This window comes from Oncorhynchus clarkii, unplaced genomic scaffold (genome assembly GCF_045791955.1).
Source record: "Oncorhynchus clarkii lewisi isolate Uvic-CL-2024 unplaced genomic scaffold, UVic_Ocla_1.0 unplaced_contig_5292_pilon_pilon, whole genome shotgun sequence".
Classification (NCBI taxonomy): Eukaryota; Metazoa; Chordata; class Actinopteri; order Salmoniformes; family Salmonidae; genus Oncorhynchus; species Oncorhynchus clarkii.
In genome coordinates, this window is record NW_027261128.1 from 59,348 (window position 1) to 79,958 (window position 20,611).

The 20,611-nt window shown below is 38.3% G+C and overlaps 2 protein-coding genes across 3 annotated transcripts in view; both read right to left on the bottom strand.

Moving 5' to 3' along the window:
- Positions 1-212: 212 nt before the first annotated feature.
- LOC139404988 (CCN family member 4-like) lies at positions 213-7,158 on the bottom strand. Of its 2 annotated transcripts, XR_011633860.1 has the most exons (6): positions 6,934-7,158; positions 4,423-4,699; positions 2,749-3,000; positions 2,294-2,487; positions 1,016-1,937; positions 213-967 (listed from the first exon to the last, which is right to left on the bottom strand). XR_011633860.1 is itself a non-coding variant. In XM_071147552.1 (5 exons), the coding sequence occupies exons 1-5, from the start codon at positions 6,979-6,981 to the stop codon at positions 1,632-1,634; spliced, it is 1,077 nt and encodes a 358-aa protein (XP_071003653.1). In that variant the 5' UTR covers positions 6,982-7,158; the 3' UTR covers positions 213-1,631. The 2 variants fall into 2 exon arrangements, 1 of the variants encoding a protein (XP_071003653.1); XM_071147552.1 differs by having other exon boundaries at positions 213-1,937.
- A 12,699-nt stretch (positions 7,159-19,857) lies between these two features.
- Positions 19,858-20,611, bottom strand: part of LOC139404989 (thyroglobulin-like) — a 96,188-nt gene continuing 95,434 nt past the window's right edge. Inside the window, exon 50 of the mRNA XM_071147553.1 lies at positions 19,858-20,177. Coding sequence (XP_071003654.1) covers positions 20,035-20,177 — 143 coding nt within the window. The 3' untranslated portion in view covers positions 19,858-20,034. The remainder of the gene's footprint in view (positions 20,178-20,611) is intronic.

The following is a 20,611-nucleotide window of genomic DNA, read 5'->3' on the forward strand; positions in this document are numbered from 1 at the left end:
CTTAATACTAACCAATCAAATGTGACTTCCTGGATGAGTTTGTTTGTTGTTTATGATGACATGGATATGATACATGGTTTACTAGAGTATTGACCAATGAAATAAATGACAACACTTATTGAGGTGATCTCAATCAAATTTCAATCAATAAAAAGTTTATACACTTTTAACCTTGTAGAGCTCAAATAACAACTGCCTTGACAATGCAGACATTGAGACAAACACTATTATTGTTCACTAAGAGTCAATGGAAATCAATGCAAAACTGAGAAAATGTGAGAGAATCTTGTCTGATATACTGTACACTTTGCAGTAAACTACAAAATACTTGACTAAATGTTTTGAGCACAACAGTACACATACACAGTAAGCTTAATGACATGACACAAAAAGAGGGAAACAGAAGAGTACACAACAGGATCACCACTCGAGTGGTTAATGCCCTAACTTGGTAGAAGATTATCCCCATATGAATATGATGCATAATTACAATAGGTTGGACCCCTGTGTCCTACTATGGTATCATCACAAATACATTATCAACTTCCGCTAATATACTGAGTGTACAAAACATTCCATGACAGACTGACCAGGTGAACCCAGGTGAAAGCTATGATCCCTTATTGATGTCACTTTGTTAAATCCACTTCAATCAGTGTAGATGAAGGGGAGGAGACGGGTTAAAGAAGGATTTTTAAGTCTTGAGACATGGATTGTGTATGTGTGCCATTCTTATGGTGAATGGGTAAGACAAAAGATGTCAGTGCCTTTGAACAGGGTATGGTAGTAGGTGCCAGGAGCACCGGTTTGTATCAAGAACTGCAACGCTGCTGGGTTTTTCACACAACAGTTTCCTGTGTGTATCAAGAATGGTCCACCACTTAAAGGACATCCAGTCAATTTGACACAACTGTGGGAAGTATTGGAGTCAACATGGGCCAGCATCCCTGTGGAACACTTTGGACACCTTGTAGAGTCAACATGGGCCAGCATCCCTGTGGAACACTTTGGACACCTTGTAGAGTCCATTCTCTGGCAAATTGAGAATGTTCTGAGGGCAAAAAGGGGGTGCAACTCAATATTAGGAAGGTGTACTTAATGTTTTGTACACTCAGTGTATATTTAGATTGAAAAACACCTACATCCCTTTTCCTTTCATTGAATGGAGGTTAAATAATTGATAAACCCTGTGTATAATTGTTTTTGTTTTTTTTATCAAGATCATAATGAAGAGTTTGGGCAGGGTTCAACTGCAATGTTCTTCAATCCTACTCCTGGGGACCTTAGTGGTGTGCAGGCTTTGTTCCAGCCTGGTACTTGAACATCTAATTCAACTAACCAACAAATCATCAATCCCTTTATTCCAAGGAATGTAAAGCTTGGAGTCAATAATAACCTAAATGAACCTGTCCTCTGCTCAGTTCTCCCCAGTGGAATCATACCAAAGACTCTAAAAACGCTTGGCATTCAGCATTATTAAGGAGATGAATTTGGGTAAAAGGCCCCGCGGTAGACTAGCGTCTTACCCAGGGGTTGTGCTTGTACACTAAACTACCTCATGCTACAGAAACAGGAGATGGTCTCCTGCCCTGTGGGCCGTACGTTCAGGCTCGGACAAGGCTGCTCAGTTGTCAGTTGATGACCTCATTGTGGTCGTAGTAGTGCTCCAGCTCAGAGAAGATGTCGTTGGGGTTCCTGCAGCTGAGGTTACAGAAGCAGGCGTTGATCCACATCACCTGCCATGTCAGAGTGGCTCCGTTGGGACACTCGAACTCCACCTCGATAGTCCTGGACTTGTAAGGGATGCAGCAGCGATCGTCTGTGGCCACGCAGACACCACAGTATTTTGGACGGTAGGGCTTCTTGCTGTTGCAGCCTGAGATGGTGAAGTTCTGGCTCTGCTCCTCCCTGTAAATGTTCAGACACTTCTTCCCTGGCTGAGGGGTTCATAGGTCAACATGGGTCAGAATCAACACTTGAGTGGTTGACATATGGAGTCAGGATACCGTTACACTGTCAAAATGATGTTCAACTGTATTGAGAAAACATATGTCACCCATATGCCTTTAAAACCATGTTCATGTGCACAATACATGAGTTGATGAAGTTGGGCCTGGTTTCATTGAAAGCAAAAGTGAGAGATATTGTGTGTGTCTATAAAGTGTACTACTTTTGACCAGGGACCAACCTATTCCCTATAGAGTGCAGTACTTTTGACCAGAGCCCTATGGGTAGTACACTTTATAGGGAATATGGTGCCATTTAGGGCACAAGCCACGACAGATGTTCTCACCTTGATGTGCTTGGTGATGTCCACGTCACAGGGCCGGATGTTGCAGAGGCGCGACTCCTTGATCAACTCACACTGGTCGTTGGCGTTGGAGATCCTCAGGGACAGGCCACGTCCACAGGTCTTGGAACACGGGGACCAGGAGGTTGTCTGGGTAATGCAGTTCTTAAGCCAGACCTCATTGTGGCTGGCACGCACTGCCATGTCAACAGAGGAACAGACTCCTGATTAGGGATGCCAAATTCCAGTAACTTCCCCCCCCAAAAACACCCAGGTTTTCCAGAAATCCTGGTTGGAAGATTCCTGGATTCCCTGCTTATTCCTTCCTGATTTCAGAAATCTTCCAAACTGGTTTTCTGGGAAACCAATGGGCCCCATAGTGCTCTGGTCAAAAGTGGTGCACTACATAGGACATAGGGTACCATTTGAGATGCATTCCATAGAATGTAGTAGTGTACCTATCTCCGCATCTCCGTCTGCCTTGCGCGTCTTCCTGGGCTCGTCACAGATCCACTGCTCACAGCATCGGCCCGGCAGCTTAACCCGCCTGGGCGTCTGGCACCACACCCGGGGCGGTTGGGAGTCTGTGCAGAGCGGCACACAACCGATGGCGCCGTTTACACACAGACAGCGATACTTACAGCTGGGTTGGAAGCTCTGACCGTTGCGGTAGATCACTCCGTCGTACTCGCAGCCTGTGCCCACCATGTCTGTTTGATAGATCATGTAAAATAATAAGAGTCAGCGCTACACAGTAAAGTACATCCCCTATAGGTATACATAGGAAAACAAGAAACGCGTTATAGTTGAGACTGTTCAATGTCGGCATTCCAGCTCTAAACGCCTTCCTCAAGAGAGACCCGTGTGTCAATGCACTGTGGCACACGACGAAATACATGCATCAATTCAGTTGTCGAATCAAAACAACGTCCCTTCTCATTACTGTCTCTATATTTACAAACGGACTTCACAGCACAGATGGAGATGGTACAACGACACAACTCAAAGAGGAAAGTTATCTGACTTCACAGCACAGATGGAGATGATACAACGATACAACTCAAAGAGGAAAGTTATCTGACTTCACAGCACAGATGGAGATGGTACAACGATACAACTCAAAGAGGAAAGTTATCTGACTTCACAGCACAGATGGAGATGATACAACGATACAACTCAAAGAGGAAAGTTATCTGACTTCACAGCACAGATGGAGATGATACAACGATACAACTCAAAGAGGAAAGTTATCTGACTTCACAGCACAGATGGAGATGATACAACGATACAACTCAAAGAGGAAAGTTATCTGACTTCACAGCACAGATGGAGATGATACAACGATACAACTCAAAGAGGAAAGTTATCTGACTTCACAGCACAGATGGAGATGATACAACGATACAACTCAAAGAGGAAAGTTATCTGACTTCACAGCACAGATGGAGATGATACAACGATACAACTCAAAGAGGAAAGTTATCTGACTTCACAGCACAGATGGAGATGATACAACGATACAACTCAAAGAGGAAAGTTATCTGACTTCACAGCACAGATGGAGATGATACAACGATACAACTCAAAGAGGAAAGTTATCTGACTTCACAGCACAGATGGAGATGATACAACGATACAACTCAAAGAGGAAAGTTATCTGACTTCACAGCACAGATGGAGATGATACAACGATACAACTCAAAGAGGAAAGTTATCTGACTTCACAGCACAGATGGAGATGATACAACGATACAACTCAAAGAGGAAAGTTATCTGACTTCACAGCACAGATGGAGATGATACAACGATACAACTCAAAGAGGAAAGTTATCTGACTTCACAGCACAGATGGAGATGATACAACGATACAACTCAAAGAGGAAAGTTATCTGACTTCACAGCACAGATGGAGATGATACAACGATACAACTCAAAGAGGAAAGTTATCTGACTTCACAGCACAGATGGAGATGATACAACGATACAACTCAAAGAGGAAAGTTATCTGACTTCACAGCACAGATGGAGATGGTACAACGATACAACTCAAAGAGGAAAGTTATCTGACTTCACAGTACAGATGGAGATGATACAACGATACAACTCAAAGAGGAAAGTTATCTGACACTTACAGGCACATACTCCTTTTTCGTACCTCGGCTTGTCCACGCTGTAGTCACAGTACAGTCCCTTATGGTAGTCACAGACGTCTGCCTCGTTGCAGGTCTCCCCCACCTGTTTGGAACAGGCCTTACAGCAGTCACAGCCGTCCATCAGCACACTGACCCCTGGCGGACACAGGGGGGCGCTCTTGGCACACTTGCACGGCCATTTGCAGTACGCTGTACGGTTATACAGCTCTATGGTCGCCGTCAAGGGAGGCATGGCTGTGGAATGTTGGGAAAAGACCTGTAGGATGGACAGAACAACATTTATGAAATACTGGGTCATACTGGTGGGTTGGTCTTTAGCATGTCATGTTGTGCTATTCCTGAAAACCCACAGAATGGAGACCAGCAGCAGCTCCAGGTTCATCATCACTACCTATGTCATTGGTCATGTGCACCAACTAACATCCCCTCCTCACATAGCCAGTATAGTAGACAGGGGTTATGGGGTCACCCAGCCAGTATAGTGATATAGTAGACAGGGGTTATGGGGTCACCCAGCCAGTATAGTGATACAGTAGACAGGGGTTATGGGGTCACCCAGACAGTATAGTGATATAGTAGACAGGGGTTATGGGGTCACCCAGCCAGTATAGTGATACAGTAGACAGGGGTTACATTGGAATGGGGCCTGTAGTTGCATTCACCCCAAATTTGTTGTGGAAGGAAGTCGTTCTTCCAGGAACATTTTTAACAGTAGTACAAGACATCAGACCACAGCAGGTGGAAATATGTTTGATTCCAGAGGGAAACACTCTGACACATTTCCAAACTAAGGCCAGGAGTTCCACCACCAACCTAAAGATTAAGATAACGTTGTGTATGAGGCTGCAGTATTGTAGACTGAAGATCAATGTAGGGTAGGGATCACATGCAAAACATACCCGTTTGTTCTTCCTTAGTCTTTACATTTATTGAATTCAATCTAGTTCAGTCAGCCCCATGGACACAAATACCAAATTGGATCTAGTGGTTTGGTTTCCCCTTATAAAGTAATCCATGGGACTAGTGACTGACAGAAATAAATCACTTTCAGGCCAGGGTCATTTAACCACACCTACCAAATAACACACTTCAAACTATATTAGTCAGAGACAGTACTGAGGTAGTACCTGACCTGTCATTAGCTGAGCTAAAATGAGAGAGAGTGGAGGAGAGAGTAGAGGAAAGAGAGAGTGGAGGAGAGAGTAGAGGAAAGAGATAAGAGAGTAGAGGAGAGAGTAGAGCTAAGAGAGTAAGAGAGAGTAGAGGAAAGAGAGAGTGGAGGAGAGATTAGAGTAAAGAGAGAAAGAGAGAGTGGAGGAGAGAGTAGAGGAGAGAGTAGAGCTAAGAGAGGAAGAGAGAGTAGCGGAAAGAGAGAGTGGAGGAGAGATTAGAGTAAAGAGAGAAAGAGAGAGTGGAGGAAAGAGAGGAAGAGAGAGTAGAGGAAAGAGAGAGTGGAGGAGAGATTAGAGTAAAGAGAGAAAGAGAGAGTGGAAGAGAGAGTAGAGGAAAGAGTGGAAGAGAGAGTAGAGCTAAGAGAGGAAGAGAGAGTAGAGGAAAGAGAGAGTGGAGGAGAGAGTAGAGCTAAGAGAGGAAGAGAGAGTAGAGGAAAGAGAGAGTGGAGGAGAGAGTAGAGGAAAGAGATAAGAGAGTAGAGGAGAGAGTAGAGCTAAGAGAGGAAGAGAGAGTAGAGGAAAGAGAGAGTGGAGGAGAGATTAGAGTAAAGAGAGAAAGAGAGAGTGGAGGAGAGAGTAGAGCTAAGAGAGGAAGAGAGAGTAGAGGAGAGAGTAGAGCTAAGAGAGGAAGAGAGAGTGGAGGAGAGACTAGAGTAAAGAGAGAAAGAGAGAGTAGAGGAAAGAGAGGAAAAGAGAGTGGAAGAGAGAACTAAGAGAGGAAGAGAGAGTGGAGGAGAGAGTAGAGGAAAGAGAGAGTGGAGGAGAGATTAGAGTAAAGAGAGAAAGAGAGAGTGGAGGAGAGAGTAGAGCTAAGAGAGGAAGAGAGAGTAGAGGAAAGAGAGAGTGGAGGAGAGACTAGAGTAAAGAGAGAAAGAGAGAGTAGAGGAAAGAGAGGAAGAGAGAGTGGAAGAGAGAACTAAGAGAGGAAGAGAGAGTGGAGGAGAGAGTAGAGGAAAGAGAGAGTGGAGGAGAGAGTAGAGGAGTGGCCAATCTTAGCGTTTCATGACTGTCTAGGTTTCAGCGCTAGCACAGAGACAGATTCTGAGTAGGTCTATTGTATGATTAACATTGACAACACGATTATAGCCAGTGTCAATGCGAAACCAATAATGGGTAATTGGCACCGCGCGCAAAAAGTCTCTGTGTGTTATTACGCAATTAAATAATCTAATCTGGATAGATGTGCACAACCTGCGATCATTTATATGTCTCATATTCTTATGATCTGTAATCCATAACCTGTAATCTTGAAAACCATAGATAAAATAAATCAAAAGTTAGTATGAACGTTAGAATTAAATCAAATAATTAATGTTACCTGATGAGTGCTGGCTACTATTAGAATCCACGGCAGAAGCCACCTCATTACGAGATTCCAATATCAACTTCATTGAACCCAGAATGAGATTCTTGTAAAAAAAAAAAGAGAATTTATTCCACGAGCTAAGATTGTTGCAAAACGGCGCGGTGCAAATGACAGCCAGCGCCGGTCAACGCTCGCTACAAGTGAGTCCTTCTGTCTGACGTCACATTTCGGGACAAACCCTGGAGTTTTGCTTTGGTGGTTTTAATCCCGTCCTTTTCTCCAGTCCCCACCTCTCCCTCCTCCACACACACACAAAAACATATTTTTAGAAAGCTTGGGCTGACCAATAAAAATAAATAGTTGATACAACATAACATCATCTTCCTTAAAGCTTCTCTGTATGTTGATTTATTAATAAAAACAATTTTAAACAAATTCAAACCAATCGCCCGCCCGCCTGCCCGCCTGCCTGATAAATTCATTTCATAGTCCAATAAAATGTCCAAAACCCCAATTTAACTCACACATAAACTTGAAGAATAACCTTGCACATAAAATATGTGCTTTTAATAATCCCAGTCAAAGGTAAATATAAACTTCACTCAAACAGTCACTTCTACAAGCAGATGCTGAAATACTTGGTGAACCATCGTTGTTGGGTTTTCAATGAGATGTTGAATTGAACGCTGCAAAGGGATAAAAGCACAGGATAGGATTTAACTAAACCACACACTGGCTTTCATTTCTTTAACATGTACAGTACAGCACTGGGTAAACAAAGTTATACTTTGGACAGGGACTACTGTGTTTGTTTAGGAATATACATTTTGATGCGGCAGGGTAGCCTAGTGGTTAGAGCGTTGGTCTTGTAACCGGAAGGTTGCAAGTTCAAACCCCCGAGCTGACAAGGTACAAATCTGTCGTTCTGAACAGGCAGTTAACCCACTGTTCCTAGGCCGTCATTGAAAATAAGAATTTGTTCTTAACTGACTTGCCTAGTTAAATAAAGGTTTTAAAAAAATCATTGTTATTTATTTCCAGTCTTGGATATGGGGGGCTCTGGTACTCTCAAAGAGGCTCAGCGTTCAGGGTTAACAAGCCACACAGGCCCCTGGACCAGAGCTAAAAATTTAGAAAAGGTTCAAGGGGAATACTGTATTAATCCTAAAATGTTATAGAGGAATACTGTATTAATCCTAAAATGTTATAGAGGAATACTGTATTAATCCTAAAATGTTATAGAGGAATACTGTATTAATCCTAAAATGTTATAGAGGAATACTTTATTAATCCTAAAATGTTAGAGAGGAATACTGTATTAATCCTAAAATGTTATAGAGGAATACTGTATTAATCCTAAAAGGTTAGAGAGGAATACTGTATTAATCCTAAAATGTTAGAGAGGAATACTGTATTAATTATAAAATGTTAGAGAGGAATACTGTATTAATTATAAAATGTTAGAGAGGAATACTGTATTAATTATAAAAGGTTATAGAGGAATACTGTATTAATCCTAAAAGGTTCAAGATGAATACTGTATTAATCCTAAAAGGTTATAGAGGAATACTGTATTAATCCTAAAATGTTAGAGAGGAATACTGTATTAATCCTAAAAGGTTAGAGGAATACTGTATTAATCCTAAAAGGTTATAGAGGAATACTGTATTAATCCTAAAAGGTTCAAGAGGAATACTGTATTAATCCTAAAAGGTTATAGAGGAATACTGTATTAATCCTAAAATGTTAGAGGAATACTGTATTAATTATAAAAGGTTATAGAGGAATACTGTATTAATCCTAAAATGTTAGAGGAATACTGTATTAATCCTAAAAGGTTAGAGGAATACTGTATTAATCCTAAAATGTTAGAGGAATACTGTATTAATCCTAAAAGGTTAGAGGAATACTGTATTAATCCTAAAAGGTTAGAGGAATACTGTATAAATCCTAAAATGTTAGAGGAATACTGTATTAATCCTAAAAGGTTAGAGGAATACTGTATTAATCCTAAAATGTTAGAGAAATACTGTATTAATCCTAAAAGGTTAGATGAATACTGTATTAATCCTAAAAGGTTCAAGAGGAATACTGTATTAATCCTAAAAGGTTATAGAGGAATACTGTATTAATCCTAAAATGTTAGAGAGGAATACTGTATTAATTATAAAAGGTTATAGAGGAATACTGTATTAATCCTAAAATATTAGAGGAATACTGTATTAATCCTAAAAGGTTAGAGAGGAATACTGTATTAATCCTAAAAGGTTCAAGGGGAATACTGTATTAATCCTAAAAGGTTAGAGAGGAATACTGTATTAATTATAATAGGTTATAGAGGAATACTGTATTAATCCTAAAATGTTAGAGGAATACTGTATTAATCCTAAAAGGTTAGAGGAATACTGTATTAATCCTAAAATGTTAGAGGAATACTGTATTAATCCTAAAAGGTTAGAGGAATACTGTATTAATCCTAAAATGTTAGAGGAATACTGTATTAATCCTAAAAGGTTCAAGAGGAATACTGTATTAATCCTAAAAGGTTATAGAGGAATACTGTATTAATCCTAAAATGTTAGAGAGGAATACTGTATTAATTATAAAAGGTTATAGAGGAATACTGTATTAATCCTAAAATGTTAGAGGAATACTGTATTAATCCTAAAAGGTTAGAGAGGAATACTGTATTAATCCTAAAAGGTTCAAGGGGAATACTGTATTAATCCTAAAATGTTAGAGAGGAATACTGTATTAATCCTAAAATGTTATAGAGGAATACTGTATTAATTATAAAAGGTTAGAGAGGAATACTGTATTAATCCTAAAAGGTTCAAGAGGAGTACTGTATTAATCCTAAAATGTTATAGAGGAATACTGTATTAATCCTAAAATGTTAGAGAGGAATACTGTATTAATCCTAAAATGTTAGAGGAATACTGTATTAATCCTAAAATGTTAGAGGAATACTGTATTAATCCTAAAATGTTATAGAGGAATACTGTATTAATCCTAAAATGTTAGAGGAATACTGTATTAATCCTAAAAGGTTAGAGAGGAATACTGTATTAATCCTAAAAGGTTCAAGAGGAATACTGTATTAATCCTAAAATGTTAGAGGAATACTGTATTAATCCTAAAATGTTAGAGGAATACTGTATTAATCCTAAAAGGTTAGAGAGGAATACTGTATTAATCCTAAAAGGTTCAAGAGGAATACTGTATTAATTATAAAAGGTACAAGAGGAATACTGTATTAATCCTAAAATGTTATAGAGGAATACTGTATTAATCCTAAAAGGTTAGAGAGGAATACTGTATTAATCCTAAAAGGTTCAAGAGGAGTACTGTATTAATCCTAAAATGTTATAGAGGAATACTGTATTAATCCTAAAAGGTTCAAGAGGAATACTGTATTAATCCTAAAATGTTATAGAGGAATACTGTATTAATCCTAAAATGTTAGAGAGGAATACTGTATTAATCCTAAAATGTTAGAGGAATACTGTATTAATCCTAAAATGTTAGAGGAATACTGTATTAATCCTAAAATGTTATAGAGGAATACTGTATTAATCCTAAAATGTTAGAGGAATACTGTATTAATCCTAAAATGTTAGAGGAATACTGTATTAATCCTAAAATGTTATAGAGGAATACTGTATTAATCCTAAAATGTTATAGAGGAATACTGTATTAATCCTAAAATGTTAGAGGAATACTGTATTAATCCTAAAAGGTTAGAGGAATACTGTATTAATCCTAAAATGTTAGAGGAATACTGTATTAATCCTAAAAGGTTAGAGGAATACTGTATTAATCCTAAAAGGTTCAAGAGGAATACTGTATTAATCCTAAAAGGTTATAGAGGAATACTGTATTAATCCTAAAATGTTAGAGAGGAATACTGTATTAATTATAAAAGGTTATAGAGGAATACTGTATTAATCCTAAAATGTTAGAGGAATACTGTATTAATCCTAAAAGGTTAGAGAGGAATACTGTATTAATCCTAAAAGGTTCAAGGGGAATACTGTATTAATCCTAAAATGTTAGAGAGGAATACTGTATTAATCCTAAAATGTTATAGAGGAATACTGTATTAATTATAAAAGGTTAGAGAGGAATACTGTATTAATCCTAAAAGGTTCAAGAGGAGTACTGTATTAATCCTAAAATGTTATAGAGGAATACTGTATTAATCCTAAAATGTTAGAGAGGAATACTGTATTAATCCTAAAATGTTAGAGGAATACTGTATTAATCCTAAAATGTTAGAGGAATACTGTATTAATCCTAAAATGTTATAGAGGAAAACTGTATTAATCCTAAAATGTTAGAGGAATACTGTATTAATCCTAAAAGGTTAGAGAGGAATACTGTATTAATCCTAAAAGGTTCAAGAGGAATACTGTATTAATTATAAAAGGTTCAAGAGGAATACTGTATTAATCCTAAAATGTTAGAGGAATACTGTATTAATCCTAAAATGTTAGAGGAATACTGTATTAATCCTAAAAGGTTAGAGAGGAATACTGTATTAATCCTAAAAGGTTCAAGAGGAATACTGTATTAATTATAAAAGGTACAAGAGGAATACTGTATTAATCCTAAAATGTTATAGAGGAATACTGTATTAATCCTAAAAGGTTAGAGGAATACTGTATTGATCCTAAAATGTTAGAGGAATACTGTATTAATCCTAAAAGGTTAGAGGAATACTGTATTAATCCTAAAAGGTTCAAGAGGAATACTGTATTAATCCTAAAAGGTTATAGAGGAATACTGTATTAATCCTAAAATGTTAGAGAGGAATACTGTATTAATTATAAAAGGTTATAGAGGAATACTGTATTAATCCTAAAATGTTATAGAGGAATACTGTATTAATCCTAAAATGTTAGAGAGGAATACTGTATTAATTATAAAATGTTAGAGAGGAATACTGTATTAATTATAAAATGTTAGAGAGGGATACTGTATTAATTATAAAAGGTTATAGAGGAATACTGTATTAATCCTAAAAGGGTCAAGAGGAATACTGTATTAATCCTAAAAGGTTATAGAGGAATACTGTATTAATCCTAAAATGTTAGAGAGGAATACTGTATTAATCCTAAAAGGTTAGAGGAATACTGTATTAATCCTAAAAGGTTATAGAGGAATACTGTATTAATCCTAAAAGGTTCAAGAGGAATACTGTATTAATCCTAAAAGGTTATAGAGGAATACTGTATTAATCCTAAAATGTTAGAGGAATACTGTATTAATTATAAAAGGTTATAGAGGAATACTGTATTAATCCTAAAATGTTAGAGGAATACTGTATTAATCCTAAAAGGTTAGAGGAATACTGTATTAATCCTAAAATGTTAGAGGAATACTGTATTAATCCTAAAAGGTTAGAGGAATACTGTATTAATCCTAAAATGTTAGAGGAATACTGTATTAATCCTAAAAGGTTAGATGAATACTGTATTAATCCTAAAAGGTTCAAGAGGAATACTGTATTAATCCTAAAAGGTTATAGAGGAATACTGTATTAATCCTAAAATGTTAGAGAGGAATACTGTATTAATTATAAAATGTTAGAGAGGAATACTGTATTAATCCTAAAATATTAGAGGAATACTGTATTAATCCTAAAAGGTTAGAGAGGAATACTGTATTAATTATAATAGGTTATAGAGGAATACTGTATTAATCCTAAAATGTTAGAGGAATACTGTATTAATCCTAAAAGGTTAGAGGAATACTGTATTAATCCTAAAATGTTAGAGGAATACTGTATTAATCCTAAAAGGTTAGAGGAATACTGTATTAATCCTAAAATGTTAGAGGAATACTGTATTAATCCTAAAAGGTTAGAGGAATACTGTATTAATCCTAAAAGGTTCAAGAGGAATACTGTATTAATCCTAAAAGGTTATAGAGGAATACTGTATTAATCCTAAAATGTTAGAGAGGAATACTGTATTAATTATAAAAGGTTATAGAGGAATACTGTATTAATCCTAAAATGTTAGAGGAATACTGTATTAATCCTAAAAGGTTAGAGAGGAATACTGTATTAATCCTAAAAGGTTCAAGGGGAATACTGTATTAATCCTAAAATGTTAGAGAGGAATACTGTATTAATCCTAAAATGTTATAGAGGAATACTGTATTAATTATAAAAGGTTAGAGAGGAATACTGTATTAATCCTAAAAGGTTCAAGAGGAGTACTGTATTCATCCTAAAATGTTATAGAGGAATACTGTATTAATCCTAAAATGTTAGAGAGGAATACTGTATTAATCCTAAAATGTTAGAGGAATACTGTATTAATCCTAAAATGTTAGAGGAATACTGTATTAATCCTAAAATGTTATAGAGGAATACTGTATTAATCCTAAAATGTTAGAGGAATACTGTATTAATCCTAAAAGGTTAGAGAGGAATACTGTATTAATCCTAAAAGGTTCAAGAGGAATACTGTATTAATTATAAAAGGTTCAAGAGGAATACTGTATTAATCCTAAAATGTTAGAGGAATACTGTATTAATCCTAAAATGTTAGAGGAATACTGTATTAATCCTAAAAGGTTAGAGAGGAATACTGTATTAATCCTAAAAGGTTCAAGAGGAATACTGTATTAATTATAAAAGGTACAAGAGGAATACTGTATTATTCCTAAAATGTTATAGAGGAATACTGTATTAATCCTAAAAGGTTAGAGAGGAATACTGTATTAATCCTAAAAGGTTCAAGAGGAGTACTGTATTAATCCTAAAATGTTATAGAAGAATACTGTATTAATCCTAAAATGTTAGAGAGGAATACTGTATTAATCCTAAAATGTTAGAGGAATACTGTATTAATCCTAAAATGTTAGAGGAATACTGTATTAATCCTAAAATGTTATAGAGGAATACTGTATTAATCCTAAAATGTTAGAGGAATACTGTATTAATCCTAAAATGTTAGAGGAATACTGTATTAATCCTAAAATGTTATAGAGGAATACTGTATTAATCCTAAAATGTTATAGAGGAATACTGTATTAATCCTAAAATGTTAGAGGAATACTGTATTAATCCTAAAAGGTTAGAGGAATACTGTATTAATCCTAAAATGTTAGAGGAATACTGTATTAATCCTAAAAGGTTAGAGGAATACTGTATTAATCCTAAAAGGTTCAAGAGGAATACTGTATTAATCCTAAAAGGTTATAGAGGAATACTGTATTAATCCTAAAATGTTAGAGAGGAATACTGTATTAATTATAAAAGGTTATAGAGGAATACTGTATTAATCCTAAAAGGTTCAAGAGGAATCCTGTATTAATTATAAAAGGTACAAGAGGAATACTGTATTAATCCTAAAATGTTATAGAGGAATACTGTATTAATTATAAAAGGTTAGAGAGGAATACTATATTAATCCTAAAAGGTTCAAGAGGAGTACTGTATTAATCCTAAAATGTTATAGAGGAATACTGTATTAATCCTAAAATGTTAGAGAGGAATACTGTATTAATCCTAAAATGTTAGAGGAATACTGTATTAATCCTAAAATGTTAGAGGAATACTGTATTAATCCTAAAATGTTAGAGGAATACTGTATTAATCCTAAAATGTTAGAGGAATACTGTATTAATCCTAAAAGGTTAGAGAGGAATACTGTATTAATCCTAAAAGGTTCAAGAGGAATACTGTATTAATTATAAAAGGTACAAGAGGAATACTGTATTAATCCTAAAATGTTATAGAGGAATACTGTATTAATCCTAAAAGGTTAGAGAGGAATACTGTATTAATCCTAAAATGTTCAAGAGGAGTACTGTATTAATCCTAAAATGTTATAGAGGAATACTGTATTAATCCTAAAAGGTTCAAGAGGAATACTGTATTAATCCTAAAATGTTATAGAGGAATACTGTATTAATCCTAAAATGTTAGAGAGGAATACTGTATTAATCCTAAAATGTTAGAGGAATACTGTATTAATCCTAAAATGTTATAGAGGAATACTGTATTAATCCTAAAATGTTAGAGGAATACTGTATTAATCCTAAAATGTTAGAGGAATACTGTATTAATCCTAAAATGTTATAGAGGAATACTGTATTAATCCTAAAATGTTATAGAGGAATACTGTATTAATCCTAAAATGTTATAGAGGAATACTGTATTAATCCTAAAATGTTATATAGGAATACTGTATTAATCCTAAAATGTTATAGAGGAATACTGTATTAATCCTAAAAGGTACAAGAGGAATACTGTATTAATCCTAAAATGTTATAGAGGAGTACTGTATTAATCCTAAAAGCGGAGGATGTATCCTCAGTCAGAGGATGATATCCTATGATAATCAGACTGGCCAAACCTCAGTAGGGTATTGGGCATCCATCAGGATATCTCTAGCAGAGCTCTGTATCCAACAGAGTAGATTCACTGATCTAGAGAATTACTTTAACCTTGTGGTGTGTCTAATAAATTAAAACACACAACTAAAATCCACACTTTGTCCTTAAAGCAGTTCTAGGAAATTACCAGGTGGGTTTTAGTATCCTAACTCATTGCTTTATCCTTGGATGTAGGCTGTTGCTAATTGATGCTGAATGGGTCGCTGCTTTTTGGAGAATAAAGGTGTAGAGAGTGGCTGGTATCCTGGCAGGTTTAGAAGATCCTGTGTCCAAAATGGTACTCTATTCCCTATCACTTTTGACCTGCATGTAGGGAATAGGTTGCCATTTGGGGACGTAGACAGAGAGGATGGGAAATCCCCCATTTAACTGTAGCTAACCTGTTGACCTCTGATGAGGACCGTGAACCCTCGGAACACTGACCTGTTGACCTCTCTGATGAGGACCGTGAACCCTCGGAACACTGACCTGTTGACCTCTCTGATGAGGACCGTGAACCCTCGGAACACTGACCTGTTGACCTCTCTGATGAGGACCGTGAACCCTCGAAACACTGACCTGTTGACCTCTCTGATGAGGACCGTGAACCCTCGGAACACTGACCTGTTGACCTCTCTGATGAGGACCGTGAACCCTCGGAACACTGACCTGGTGACCTCTCTGATGAGGACCGTGAACCCTCGGAACACTGACCTGTTGTCTCTCTGATGAGGACCGTGAACCCTCGGAACACTGACCTGTTGACCTCTCTGATGAGGACCGTGAACCCTCGGAACACTGACCTGTTGACCTCTCTGATGAGGACCGTGAACCCTCGGAACACTGACCTGTTGACCTCTCTGATGAGGACCGTGAACCCTCGGAACACTGACCTGTTAACCTCTCTGATGAGGACCGTGAACCCTCGGAACACTGACCTGGTGACCTCTCTGATGAGGACCGTGAACCCTCGGAACACTGACCTGTTGTCTCTCTGATGAGGACCGTGAACCCTCGGAACACTGACCTGTTGACCTCTCTGATGAGGACTGTGAACCCTCGGAACACTGACCTGTTGACCTCTCTGATGAGGACCGTGAACCCTCGGAACACTGACCTGTTGATCTCTCTGATGAGGACCGTGAACCCTCGGAACACTGACCTGTTGACCTCTCTGATGAGGACCGTGAACCCTCGGAACACTGACCTGTTGACCTCTCTGATGAGGACTGTGAACCCTGGGAACACTGACCTGTTGACCTCTCTGATGAGGACCGTGAACCCTGGGAACACTGACCTGTTGACCTCTCTGATGAGGACCGTGAACCCTCGGAACACTGACCTGTTGACCTCTCTGATGAGGACCGTGAACCCTCGGAACACTGACCTGTTGACCTCTCTGATGAGGACCGTGAACCCTCGGAACACTGACCTGTTGACCTCTCTGATGAGGACCGTGAACCCTGGGAACACTGACCTGTTGACCTCTCTGATGAGGACCGTGAACCCTCGGAACAAAGAAGTGTGGTGTGGTAGGCCTAGTATTAATCTGTCCAGATGGCAAGGAGAGGTGTGGTGTGGTAGGACTAGCATTAATCTGTCTAGAGAACCAGGAGAGGTGTGGTGTGGTAGGACTAGCATTAATCTGTCTAGAGAACCAGGAGAGGTGTGGTAGGACTAGCATTAATCTGTCTGGAGGACATGGAGAGGTGTGGTAGGACTAGCATTAATCTGTCTAGAGAACCAGGAGAGGTGTGATGTGGTAGGACTAGCATTAATCTGTCAAAATGACATGGACAGGTGTGGTGTGGTAGGACTAGCATTAATCTGTCCAGATGACATGGACACGTGTGGTGTGGTAGGACTAGCATTAATCTGTCTAGAGGACATGGAGAGGTGTGGTAGGACTAGCATTAATCTGTCTAGATTACATGGAGAGGTGTGGTGTGGTAGAACTAGCATTAATCTGTCCAGATTACATGGAGAGGTGTGGTGTGGTAGGACTAGCATTAATCTGTCTAGAGGACATGGAGAGGTGTGGTAGGACTAGCATTAATCTGTCCAGATTACATGGAGAGGTGTGGTGTGGTAGGAATAGCATTAATCTGTCTAGATTACATGGAGAGGTGTGGTGTGGTAGAACTAGCATTAATCTGTCCATACCACATAACTCATTTCTATTTCTCTGTTCATCTATTTGGCATCCATGAGGTGGAATGTGTACAACGTACACAGAACAGTGTAGTGTGTGTGAGCGCCAGGAACAAAGCTTAGCTACGGTCATGTAAGGTTAGAGCCAGCTCAGTCAGTCTCTACAAAACAGTAATAAACCCTGTAAGGTTAGAGCCAGCTCAGTCAGTCTCTACAGAACAGTAATAAACCCTGTAAGGTTAGAGCCAGCTCAGTCAGTCTCTACAGAACAGTAATAAACCCTGTAAGGTTAGGGCCAGCTCAGTCAGTCTCTACAGTAATAAACCCTATAAGGTTAGAGCCAGCTCAGTCAGTCTCTACAGAACAGTAATAAACCCTGTAAGGTTAGAGCCAGCTCAGTCAGTCTCTACAGAACAGTAATAAACCCTGTAAGGTTAGAGCCAGCTCAGTCAGTCTCTACAGTAATAAACCCTATAAGGTTAGGGCCAGCTCAGTCAGTCTCTACAGAACAGTAATAAACCCTGTAAGGTTAGAGCCAGCTCAGTCAGTCTCTACAGTAGTAAACCCTATAAGGTTAGGGCCAGCTCAGTCAGTCTCTACAGAACAGTAATAAACCCTGTAAGGTTAGGGCCAGCTCAGTCAGTCTCTACAGAACAGTAATAAACCCTGTAAGGTTAGAGCCAGCTCAGTCAGTCTCTACAGTAATAAACCCTATAAGGTTAGAGCCAGCCCAGTCAGTCTCTACAGAACAGTAATAAACCCTGTAAGGTTAGGGCCAGCTCAGTCAGTCTCTACAGAACAGTAATAAACCCTGTAAGGTTAGAGCCAGCTCAGTCAGTCTCTACAGTAGTAAACCCTATAAGGTTAGAGCCAGCTCAGTCAGTCTCTACAGTAGTAAACCCTGTAAGGTTAGGGCCAGCTCAGCCAGTCTCTACAGTAGTAAACCCTGGGGCCACTAGGACTAGAAGGACCTCATGGGCACCCTTATCTTTTAGATTGTATCTCTTGTGGTCTCCTTTCGAGCAACTGGCCAAAGTGGTGAATTATCCTGTGGGTGAACACATTCAAGAATGTGACATACAGTGGGGAGAACAAGTATTTGAAACACTGCCCTCACCTTCCTCATGATCATTGATGCCCCACGAGGTGAGATCTTGCATGGAGCCCCAGACCGAGGGTGATTATCCGTCATCTTGAACTTCTTACATTTTGTAATAATTGCGCCAACAGTTGTTGCCTTCTCACCAAGCTGCTTGCCTATTGTCCTGTAGTCCATCCCAGCCTTGTGCAGGTCTACAATTTTATCCCTGATGTCCTTACACAGCTCTCTGGTCTTGGCCATTGTGGAGAGGTTGGAGTCTGTTTGATTGAGTGTGTGGACAGGTGTATTTTATACATATAACGAGTTCAAACAGGTGCAGTTAATACAGGTAATGAGTGGAGAACAGGAGGGCTTCTTAAAGAAAAACTAACAGGTCTGTGACAGCTGGAATTCTTACTGGTTGGTAGGTGATCAAATACTTATGTCATGCAATAAAATGCAAATTAATTATTTAAAAATCATACAATGTGATTTTCTGGATTTTTGTTTTAGATTCCGTCTCTCACAGTTGAAGTGTACCTATGATTAAAAAAATTACAGACCTCTACATGCTTTGTAAGTAGGAAAACCTGCAAAATCGGCAGTGTATCAAATATTTGTTCTCCCCACTGTATATGACTGAAAGAGGAAGTTATGACAAACAATATTGAAGTGCTGGTTTATGTGTTAATATGTAATAGTATAAATATATTTTGGAACATTCCTAGAGGAGGGGCATCCTGGAAAAAGTACTTAGTTGCTCTTGGCCTTTGTTTGGTTTGAATAGTCATTGGTATGAAAAGAAAGGCAAGCATTCTGTTAGATTAGTGAGATAATTCGTTGTTATTACTACTCCCCCCCCCTGGGGGCTATGAACACCTGGAATTGTCCAACAATCCACTTTCTTAAAACGCACAAAGGCAGCATCTCAAATGGCACCCTAAATAGTGCACTACTTTGGACCAGGGCTCATATGACTCTGGTTAGAAGTAGTGCACTAAAATAGTAGGGTACACTATTGGGACGGAGCCAGGTGAAACAAGACTTCACACGGATGGAAGTTTCTGGAAACTTTCACCAAACGTACACTTCAATAAGACAGCTGTTTTACACCTCTATTATCAGTCTAGTAACTGACTCTGGAGATTCTCCAATTTGACTCAATTAAAGTAATGTCTCCTTGGTTACCAATCCCAGCACACAGACCCAAATGAGCTAGTTGACTTTAATGTTCAAGCCATCACGAGAGATGACCTGATTACTACTCTAGACGTGAAGAACGTATAAACAACACCACAGACTTCAGGAGTATTATGTAATGCAATTGTTTTATTGTTTTATTTCATTTGTATGGAAACTAAACAGGCAGTTAAATGACACGACTTAATTTACCGACTACTTTGGCAGTTGAAACAACATGTCATTTCTCACTATGTGTGAGTGATAAACCCTAAATGCAGATTAGACGATACGTAGTGTGGATGTTCTTTCTAATTATAAGCATCCTTCTCTGACTTGGGTTTGCTCTGGGTGACAGTTGTCAAGAAATCAACAAATAACTTGGTTTCTGGTGTTGGAGTTCCAGCCCCCAAACCAGCAGATTCCCCTTCCGACACAGCAGATGAAAGTTTGCCTGAAAAACAGAGAGACATCTTTCTTGTGACACCAAGTCATCCCGTGAAGTAAGAGTAGCTTCTCTAAAGTGGTGATATATGGATGTTTTTCCTAAAGATGAAAGGCTCTGCAGATGGAAACTGGACGTTTGGCACCATCTAAGTACATACAGTAGCAAACCTCTCATTACTGGCTACATACAGTAGCAAACCTCTAATTACTGGCTACATACAGTGCAAAGTATTCAGACCCCTTGACTTGTTCCACATTTTGTTACGTTACAGCCTTATTCTAAAATGGATCACATTGTTTTTTTTTCTCATCAATCTACACACAATAACCCATAAAGACAAAGCAAAAACAGGTTTTTATAAATATTACATTAGTACTCAGTACTTTGTTGAAGCACCTTTGGCAGCGATTAACAACCTCGAGTCTTATTGGGTATGACGC